A 10508-nucleotide genomic window follows, 5' to 3' on the forward strand; every position below is an offset into this window, starting at 1 on the left:
CCCTGCCCACAGGCTCTGCCCCACGGACCTGCCCGTCCCAGACCTGCCCCACGGGATGCCCCAGGGCTCCCCAGCTCCTGCCCCACCAGCTGCCACCCCACCACCGAGGGAGCGACCCCGGTGAGCGCAGCCGGCCTGGGGCGCAGGTGCAGGGAGCGGGGCCAGCGGGGGGCCCGGCCGCCCCGGGCCGGCTCCGGGGCCGGCGGGCAGATGCCGGCGGGGGAGAGGAAGCTCTTTGTGCCCACRCTGGCCCGCGCGGGAGGAGGGGGTGAAAGGGCCTTTGATAAAGCCTCCGCTCCGCCACCCTGCCTTAAAAAAGGAAAAAGAAATGAGGACGCTGGTGCAGGAAGGAAGAGACCTTAAATGCCTCGGCGGCGCCCCCCGACTCCCCCGCCGAGGGAGGCCGGCGGCCCCCCCGCCACGCTCAGAGCCTGCCATTGAGCTCCCCCGAGGCCGGGGGCCGGCGGATCCCGCAGGACAGAAGCCCCTTTGTGGGTAACGCGCCGGGCTCCCATGGCTCATCGCGCCGGCCCGGCATGGGGAGGGGGGTCCCGGGCGGCGGGAGCCACGGCGGAGCAGGGGGACGTGCAGCTCGGCCTCTCTCCTGGCCGGGTCCGGCGAGGGCAGCCGAGATCCCGGCCCCGCTTCCATCTCTGGCTCCATCCGGCCGCTCCGTGTGCCTTCCTGACCCTTCCGACCTCTCTCCGGGGCTCCGGTTTCGCCCTGGCCTTCCCGGCGGATTGCCGCCGCTCCGTGCGGCCGGCCCCGGGATGCAGCGCCGGCAGCGAGCCCAGCCAGGGTGGCTTGGGGGCCTGGTCAGGGCCGGAGGAGTGGATTTGGGAGCAGCTCCTCTCTGCCTGACCCCCGAAGCTGAGGCCAGGCTCGCTGCTGGCAGGGTCTCGGCGTGGCGGAGTGGGCGCTTGGCCGCCTTGGCGGGGGGCGCGGGTCCCGGCTTTTCGGCCCGTGCCAGCTGCCACCTGCCGGGGATGTTTTCCATAGCCCGGGTGCCGCGGTTGCACCCCGTTTCCACGTGCCGCCCCTCCTGGACCGGGTGTCGTATTCCTGCCCGGCCAAAGCAGCTCCCGGGAGAGCCCGGCGGCGTTAGCACGGGGCTGGCCCCATCCGTGGGGAAGGAGCAGCCACGAGGGGGACCGTGCTCCGGCTGGGGCAGCCCAGGAGATTTGGGGGGCTGGGTTTTGGCTCTGCCACGGAGCAGCCTCGCTCAGCCTCCCTGCGTCCTCCTCCCTTCCGTACGGCTGCGCGCGGGAGCTGGGTGCTGCTGCTCCGCGTGTGCAGCGCCTAGCGCACCGGCTCAGCTTGGGGGGGGTGCTGCCTCCGTGCAAAAAGGAGAGGAATAAAACACGAGGCCGTCTGAGCGTGGGGCCCGCATCGGGGCTAGGGGAGGTTGCCGATGTTGGAAAAGGGTGCTGCCGCCTGCTCAGCGCCCTCAGCCCGGCAAGCCGGGATGCACGGAGCAGTGCTGCACCGGACTCGAGGGCCGCCTTGAGGCAGAGCGGGGTTTTAGTCGGGTTGGGTGCACCTGGAGGTGCTCGTTCAATGTGTTGCGGGTAAATTGCCCCGCTCCGTGCCTCAGTTTCCCCACGCCGGCTTGCTCCRTGCTGGGGAGAAGCTTTGCTTACTGCACGTGAAAGCTCTGAGCACCGGGGCGGATACAGCCCTGCTCCAATTCCTCTTTCCCCATGCAAAGGAGCTGCAGGGATCGACCCACCTGGGCCGAAAGCCTCGCGCGCAGGGAAGAGCCATAAATAAGCGGTGACGTTGCCCCTGCTTGGTATTCCCCGAGCATCTGGGCACGGCTCGCCTGCAAGCCGCCTAGCACGCGTCCGAAGGGCAGGGAAAACTCAGCCCGCATCCTTCATCCTTTGGCCCCTCGCGTTTGGGGCTGCTGGGGTGCGTGCTGCGTCCCCCCGGGGTGATGAATGTGGCACCTGGCGGAGGCCCTGGGGCTCTCGGGGGTGCCGAGGCCTGGCGCAACTCGGCAGAGCTCTCGCTCGGCTCGGCGGGAGGTGGGACCGCACCACGGATCTCGCGTGCCGTCTGTTCCTGCCCGGCTCTGGGCGAGGGCTGGGCCCTCTCGAGCCGTTTCCCAGCTGGTCTCTCCGGCTGAGAGCCGTTGTCCCTGCGGCGTGTTTTGGGAACCCTTCCTGTGTTGCGGGCTGGAAGAGGTGATGCAGGGCCAGATCCTGGCTGGTGCTGAGCCCCTATCCGGTGCCCGTAGTGGAGCTAGGCACCCGTGGAAAAAAGTGTCCTCCAGAAGGTGCTGAGCACCATAGCTGCCTGTGCCCCTGCAGCCGATTCCCTTCTCCCGTGGGTCAGAGCTCATTGGAGGTGACTGCCACCCCTCTTCCCACCGGGATATTGAGCAGGCAGCGGTGGGCAGAGGGGCTCTTCACATCTCCCTCTCTCCGGCCTGCCCTGGGCAGGGCTGGGACTCTATTCCTGGCCTCCAAAGCGATGGCCGCATGCTACGACTTGCCCGGCACTGCCCACCTTTCCGTCATCCTGCCGGGATGCAGCGTTTCCCCGCCGGCAGCTGGCACGCTAAGCACCCTGCAAGCACAGACACCTGATCTCGTCTGGCGAGCAGGGAGAAGGGCTGCTCTGGCTGGGCAGACGTGTGCGGAGAGCAGAGTCGGAGGTGCCGGCAGGTGGTGAAAGCAGACCGGAGGGCGGTGATGGGCTCGGGATGGACAGATCCAGCCCTTGCCAGATGGACATGAGGATGGGCTCGCTAGGAGCTTTTTCTCCCAGGAGAGCTCCAGCCTGGGTTGGCAGTGAGGACRTCAGCTTGAAGGGGAAGGTTCCCTTGTCCCTGCCCATCGGTCTGCTCCCAGGGTGTAGGGAGCAGCCCGCCGTCTCACGCTCACCTCTCTCCCGCAGGCCTGGCTCCGGCTCTATGGCTACCTGCCGCAGTCGAGCCGGCAGATGTCCACCATGCGCTCTGCTCAGATCTTCTCCTCTGCCCTCTCTGAGATGCAGAAGTTCTATGGGATCACGGTCACCGGCGTCCTGGACGAGGAGACCAAAATGTGAGTTTCTCCATGCGCTGCCCTCTTGCTCGCACAGAAGGGAGCTCTACTCTCTCCTGCTCACCTCTTCCACAGGCCAGATACCCTTAAGGGGAGATTGGCCCGGGGCTGACAGCACGAGTCCCCTTTCCCAGAGTGATGGAGAAGACTGGTCTGCTCTCAGTGCTCTGCATCACTCCTGTCATCTCCTGTTTGCAGTGAGCCCCTAAAGGGTATGGAAAGCTCTGCCTGCTGGCCCCAAAGCTCTGCCCGCACCAAGCACCCGCTGCGTGGGTGCAGCCTCCCCCCTCTCAGGGCCTGTGCCCCTGCGGCCGGGACACGTCCCCTTGCTGGCCCCAGCTGCCGTAGTTCCTCAGGGTCCTTTGCCCCRGCGTGGTGCACTGAGCCCTCGCTTGATGCCCTCCTGGCAGGTGGATGAAGCGTCCTCGTTGCGGGGTCCCGGACCAGTTTGGGGTGCAGATGAAGTCCAATATGCGGCGGAAGCGGTACGCGCTCACGGGGAGACGCTGGAGCCAGAGCCATCTCACGTTCAGGTACCCAAGACCCCCGGAGCTTTCCCCAATCCCTATCTGTGGAGAGCTGGGGCAGCGTGCACCCAGGAGGGGTGGGAGAGGCCAGYGGGGTCCATGGTGGCATGGAAGCATCACCAGAGACCACGTGATCTTTTCATGTTGGCATCGCAGCCCCTGTGCCAGCGTGTCCCCAGCACCCACCACATGACAGTCTCCTGACTTGGGATCTGCTCGTGGCCATGGGGGACCACCAGCTAGAAACCCCTCTGGGCCAAAGCGGTGGTGGGGTCGAGGGGAGTGAGCCTTGCCCTGGCCGTCCTGAGCAAGCATCCCTGCTCTTGTGCCCGTAGCATCCAGAACTACACGGAGAAGCTGGGCCGGTACCACTCATACGAGGCCATCCGCCAAGCCTTCAGGGTGTGGGAGCAGGCCACGCCGCTGGTCTTCCAGGAGGTGCCTTACGAAGACATCCGGCAGAAGCGGAAGAAAGAGGCTGACATCATGGTGCTTTTCGCCTCCGGCTTCCACGGAGACAGTTCCCCCTTCGACGGCGTGGGGGGGTTCCTGGCTCACGCCTACTTCCCCGGCCCGGGGATGGGAGGGGACACGCACTTCGACTCGGACGAGCCCTGGACGCTGGAGAACACGGATGTGTCTGGTGAGCCAAGGCGGAGAGCTCGGGTGGGAAGGTGCTCCGAGGAGCCCGTCCGCCTGGGTTTAATTGCTGGTGGGGCAGCCGGCACCCAGGCGACGTGTCGCCTGGCAGGGTTTGAAGGCAGGGTGGGCTGGCGTGGGCAGCGGGTGGGAGGAGAGCAGCTCCTCCGGATGGGTGGCGCAGGCTCCGCTCTTCCTTGCTTGCGGAATGGGTGCCGGGCGCAGGGCAGCGGGTCGGGGAGCAGCCTCGTGCGGGCTGCCCCTCTGCCCGTGCTGACGGCACCTTTCCCTGCAGGGAACAACCTTTTCCTGGTGGCCGTGCACGAGCTGGGACACTCGCTGGGCCTGGAGCACTCCAGCAACCCCAGCGCTATCATGGCCCCCTTCTACCAGTGGATGGACACGGAGAACTTCCAGCTGCCCGAGGACGATCTCAAGGGCATCCAGCAGCTGTACGGTGAGGGAGCTCGCTGTGCCGGGGCCTGGTGTCCCCCAGGACGTGGCCTGGGCTGAGGCCCGTTGGGTGCTGGGCCAGCTTGGAGGCTGGGTGCTGTGTCTCGGAGCCAGGCCTGGCGTGGGGGGGGGGGGGGGGAAGCGAAGCGGTGGCCGGCTGGTCTGTGATCGCCCCCACCCGTTTTCTCTCCCGCCCTGTCTAGGTACTGCAGACGGGCACCCTCAGCCCACCAAGCCCTTGCCCACCGTGACGCCCCGGAGACCCGGCAGACCAGACCACAGACCCCCCAAGCCGCCCCCGCCGGGGAAACCGGAGAGGCCCCCCAAACCCGGCCATCCAGACCGGCCTGACCAGTACGGCCCCGACATCTGCGACGGGAACTTCGACACGGTGGCGGTGCTGCGAGGGGAGATGTTTGTGTTTAAGGTAGCTACCGGGACCCCTTCCTCTCCATCCACCATGCCTGGGTCTGCCCCTCTCCCCAGCGCGATATCTGCTACCCCAGGTCTGCACCAGGCCCTGCCACCCCGCGTTGGCTGGGGATGTGGCAGTCCCTGGGCAGAAGGACCCAGAGCGATGATGGGTTTGGGTACCATGCTTAGAGCCATGCTGGCAGCCCCTGCCGTGGGACCCTGTCTCGCCGTGACCCCCCCGCTGACACCCCGTCTTCCCCCAGGGTCGATGGTTCTGGAGGGTTCGGCACAACCGGGTGCTGGACAACTACCCCATGCCCATCGGGCACTTCTGGCGGGGCCTGCCCGGGGACATCGATGCCGCCTACGAGAGGCACGACGGGAGATTTGTCTTCTTTAAAGGTGAGGGGGGCAGCCGGAGCTGGGGGCGAGGGCCGAGCTGGAGGACGAGAGCCCCCACACCGGCCTGGCCCCATGTCACGGCCCGGTGCCCCCCAAGCTGCCGAGTGCTGGATGTCTTGATCCCATCCTGACCTGCTTCTCCAGCCTGCCTGGCCCCAAGGCTCCTGGCAAAGGGATGGGGTGGCCGTGGAGGGGTACCACCAGGATGGGGGCCAACAGGGAGCTCCTGGTGCCAGTCTTGGACCTGTGCATACCAGCGGGCTCTGTGCGCAGCACCGCAGGAGCAGAAAGGACACCCAGAGCAGAGCAGGGGACGGGGACAGACAGCGTTATACCCCCATCCCCACCACAGCAGTTAGGCATCACAGCATCATCCACCTTCTCTGTTTCCTGCCCAGGTGACCGGTACTGGCTTTTCCGAGAAGCCAACCTGGAGCCCGGGTACCCGCAACCCCTGGTCACCTACGGGCAGGGCATCCCCTACAACAACATCGACACCGCTATCTGGTGGGAACCCACGGGGCACACCTTCTTCTTCCGYGGGGACAGGTGGGTGCTGCCGCGCTCCCGGGTGCCGGTGCTCCCGGCTCCTCCGCTGTGCTCTGCCYCTGCCAAGTCTCTGTCCTTCCCTGTGCCTCGCTTTCCCCTATCTAGAAGGGGGATGATGTGTGCTTGGAGATGGGAGAAGGAGTGCTCCAGGTGGAGGGAGGGATGGATGGGGCGGGCTGATGGCAGATGGCTGGATGGAGGGATAAATTGGTGAATTCCTGCAAAAAAAGTGGGAAATTTGGATGCATGGATGAAGAGGTGGGTCAGCAGGTGGACAGGTCTGTCACCAGCAGGACCCTGAGGAAGAAACCCCCCATCTCCTCAGCCTGGGGCCACAGGTTCGAGCCCCAGCTTTGGGTCACCACGGCCAGGGGGCTGCCAGCACGGGATCACCCGGAGCAGGGTGGGCATCGGGGGGCACCCCGGGGCAGCGGAGCCCCCCGTCCCGCCTGCAGCCGTCATGGCGGGGTGGCAGCCCGTCTGTGCCCCTCGCCTGCTCACGAGGCCCTGTCTGCCCCCCCCCCCAGATACTGGCGCTTCAACGAGGACACCCGCTCGGTGGACCGCGGGTACCCGAAGCCCATCTCCGTGTGGGTGGGCATCCCTCCCTCGCCCAAGGGCGCCTTCCTCAGCTCGGACGCCGGTAAGCGGAGGAGGACGGAGGGGCGGGTGGGGAGGGAGGGGGCTGGTGGACAGGCAGCCGCTGGTGCCCCTCCGGCTGCCCGCGGCCAGAGCGCCGGGGTGCACGGGTGCCAGCCCATGCAATTGGGGTGAGAGCAGCATGCCACAGAGGTGGGATGGACACAGAGGCCACCTCCATGTGCCATCACGCCATGGCCGGGATGGAGCCCCAGGAGCTACCGGAGTCRCCCAGCTCCCGCTTGGGTCCAGGCCCAGCTTCCTCGCGCTCCTCTTCCCGCTGGGCGGGAGGTCCCATTTCCTCTCCTACGCTTTGTGGGTGCCAGAGCGGTGTCCGTGGGCAAAGGGCGCTGAGGACACCCAGGACGGGCCGTGCCGGGAAGGGGACCCGGCTGCTCACCCCTCACCTCCCTCTCTTCCCCCAGCCTCAACCTACTTCTACAGAGGCACAAAGTACTGGAAGTTCGACAACGAGCGGCTAAARACGGAGCCGGGCTATCCCAAATCCATCCTGCGGGACTTCATGGGCTGCCACACGGAGCTGGTCCCCGACCCCAACCCCAGGTGGCCCGACGTGGACCGGCCGCCCTTCAACCCCGACGGGGACGGAGGAGAGCGCCCCGGCGGCGGGGCCGAAAGSGAGGAGGCCGAGGAGGAGGAGGCCGAGGACGAAGAGGAGGAGGAGGACGAGGAGGATTACGGCGCGGGCGGCCCCGAGCCGGGCGGCGACGTGGACGTGGTGGTGCAGATCGACGAGTACACGCGCACCATGAGCGTCGTCATGGTGCTGGTGCTGCTGGTGCTGCTGCTCTGCATCCTCGGCCTCATCTACGTCATCGTGCAGATGCAGCGGAAAGGCGCCCCCCGCATGCTCTTGTACTGCAAGCGCTCCCTGCAGGAGTGGGTCTGACCCCCGGCCCCCCCCCGGCCCCCGCCCGCCACCATGGTGCTACCCACGGATCTCCGACCTCCCCCCGGCCCCTCGCCCCGGCCCCCGCCGCCTATTTATGCCGAGCGCTCCCTCGCTCGGCCCCCTCCGCCCCACGCTCGCTTGACGTCTCCCGGGCTTCGGAAAGCGGAGGGGACGCCCGTGGGCCCCGAACCACCCCCCCCCCCCCCMGCATTTGTGTAGCTGGGCTGAGGCCCGACCGGATCGTGACTGCGGGATGTTCGCCACATTCGGGAAGCGCCGGGAGAGACAAGGCTGGAGTGCGGCGGAGCCACGCGGCGCTTCCTCCTCGCTGCTCCTCATCGTCCATCCCGTCGCCTGCCCCAGCGAGGAGGAGCGCGTCCCCTGTCCCGTCGTGTCGCGCGCGGGGGGACCCTGACGGTTCACCCGCGGGACTGTGGACTCTTGTTTCCGTGCCAAGCGGCGGTGAAGAGGCAGGGATTGCCTTCGGCTCCCCGCCGGCGCCTGGGGGCTGCTGCCSGCACCGCTCACCCGTGCCACGAGCGGGCAGGGCTCAGCGGCGGGCGCCCAGGGAGCTGCCTGCACCTGCAGCCGGGCCGGGCCCCGCGTCCGGCGGGGAAGCGCGGAGGGAAAGGGAGGGCTGAGCTCGCTGCGATTTGTTTCCTGTTTAACTGTTTGTAGCTGGGAGACGGGGGGCGGGAGAGGGGGGGACGGGGGCCAGGACGCGGTGCCTAAAGATAGCTCGGAAACCTGATCTGGGAAAGCACGCGAGGGGCCGGCGGCCTCTCCCCGCGCGCTCCGGCGGCAGCGGGAGCCACGGCCGTTCGCGAAGCGCCCGCTGGCTCCCGTTCGCCTCCCGCTTCCGAAACAACCCCAAACCGCCGGCCGCTGGGGGAAGGCAGCCCTGGGCCGTGCCGTCTCCCGGCCGGGGGGTCTGGTAATTCCCCTCGGCTCGCGGCGGCGGCGGTGCGGGCCCGGGCGCTCGCCTTGTGCTTGCATTAAACCGGTCGGGTGCGTGGAGAGCTGTGGGTGCCGTCCTTTCCGCCGCGCCGCCCCTCGAACAGAGCCGCCTTTCACGGGCACCCTCGCCCGGCGGCCGGGGCGGAAAGGCCTCGCCGGGGAACACAGCGCCCCTTGTTCTCCCCTGCCRGCGGCGTTTCGGCTTCGCCCCGCGCCGGGGCCGCTGCCCCCGGGGCCCATGCGGCTGTGGGAGCCGGGGCGCGGAGGCCCGGGCGCGTTTGCACCGTTATCATCTCCCACGGGCCGGCTGGCGGCCGGTTTAGCAGGCGCGCGGCGTTCCCGTTCCCCGCGTTTTCCCTGCACTTTTCCTGTGGGAAAGGGGATTTTGCATCCTGTCCCGCCGCCGAAAGCAGGAGGAGCTGCCGCTGCTGCGACCATCGCAGGACTAATCTCAGGGAGTGGGTGAGGGTCRGCCCAGGGGGTAGGAAATGGGCTTTATCCAGGGGGGAAAAAAAATGTTCCTCGGCCTTTAATGGGGCGGAAAACTCGCAGGGAGGCTGCGGGCAGCGAATTAGGCACGCGGCGTCACTGGAAATAGCCGCTTCCCGTCAGCYGCTGCTGAAGCCGCCCTGGACGGGAAGCGCGGGCCGGGTTCGCGGTTCCCCCCRCCGCGGCACCCGGGATGCCCCTCGCTGTACCCGTGTCCTGCCTCGGTTTCCCCACTTGCAATGGGGGCCGGTGGGGGGGGGGCGGCTGGATCCGTCCTGCTGGCTGCGGTGGCAGCAGATCCCCCCTCCTGGGGGAAGCGCAGCACCCGGAAAAAGCCCCCGGCGCCCTTGCCAGAGCCCGGGACCGCTGGCCTGACGCCGGCGCACCAGCCAAGTCCCTGCAGTAAATTACCCGGCGCCGCTCGCCAGCCGCTAATTACTTTAAAAGGGAAAGCCAGGCGCTGGCTCCCTCCCCGCTTTCCCGGGCCGCCGGTCCCCCACGCCGGGGACACCCCGTGGCATGGGCCGCTGCCAGGACGAGCCAGCGCCGTCCCCCCCCCTGCCGCCCCCAAGTCTCTCCGCGCGGGAATCTGCAAGCAACTCCGTGATTCCCTGCAAAACACTCGGCTCAAGCTCGGCGAGGCACGCCAGCCAAAAGGGACGGCGAGCTCGGGGACAGAAAAAAAGCCGAAAGATTGGGAGAAACCATCCGCACGGCTCCGCTTTGTTGCTTCCCGGCTGCAGGTTCACCTTTCTTCAGATTTACCCCCTTGCGGTTCTGGTTTAACCTCGATTTCTCCCGGGTTTGCGGCTGCCCGGCGGACTGGGACCGGGAAGGCGTTTCGTTGCAGGCCGGGCTGCCTGATTTAGCAATTATCGCTTTGGCCCAGGAAACTGGAAAAAAAAMCCCACAATTCCCCAGCGACGCCAAAGCATTTTTTTTTCCCGCAGCTCCCGGGCAGGCGAGTGGGAACCTCCAGCTGTTTCAGCGCGGCAGTGTCCAGCTGTGCTCCTTCCCGCAAATRCTCCTCCAGAGCGGCTGCTTCGGATGGGAAGTGGGTTTGTTGGAATAGGGCTCCTCCGTGCTCGGCACTGCCCGGGGCACCCCAGCTGGTCCCAAACCGGTGCTGGAGCCGTTGCCCTGGCTGCGGACCTGCGAAAGCAGCAGCAGCAAGATATCGAAAGGGCTGAATTTGGCCAAAATTAAGGCGATGGGAAACGGTGGCCTGGATCCACCGCTCTCCCTGCGTGCCCGGGGCCGAAGGCAGCCCCAGGGACAGGCAGCAGATGCGGTTCCCGCGGCRGGTGGGTGCAGCTCCCCTCCTGCCTGGGGCTGCTGAGGGTGCTGCGGGTGCAGCACCCAGAACCTGGTGCCTGCAGAGGTGCCTGCTCAYGGTGAAGCCTGCTGAGCCAGCCAAGGATGCCCGGGGCCAGCTGTCCCACAGTGTCCCCTTGCCCAGACTTGGTTGGGTGGGAA

At 67.5% G+C, this 10508-nt stretch overlaps 1 protein-coding gene across 1 annotated transcript; it reads left to right on the top strand.

The window, feature by feature from the left end:
• Window positions 1-2904: 2904 nt before the first annotated feature.
• MMP15 (matrix metallopeptidase 15) lies at window positions 2905-7583 on the top strand. The gene is made up of 9 exons (XM_026087472.1): window positions 2905-3050; window positions 3461-3583; window positions 3913-4220; window positions 4512-4673; window positions 4873-5096; window positions 5347-5485; window positions 5884-6034; window positions 6562-6677; window positions 7099-7583. The coding sequence occupies exons 1-9, from the start codon at window positions 2947-2949 to the stop codon at window positions 7581-7583; spliced, it is 1812 nt and encodes a 603-aa protein (XP_025943257.1). The 5' UTR covers window positions 2905-2946.
• Window positions 7584-10508: the final 2925 nt, after the last annotated feature.

This window comes from Apteryx rowi, unplaced genomic scaffold, assembly GCF_003343035.1.
Source record: "Apteryx rowi isolate R43461 unplaced genomic scaffold, aptRow1 scaffold_718, whole genome shotgun sequence".
In the NCBI taxonomy this organism is placed as follows: domain Eukaryota; kingdom Metazoa; phylum Chordata; class Aves; order Apterygiformes; family Apterygidae; genus Apteryx; species Apteryx rowi.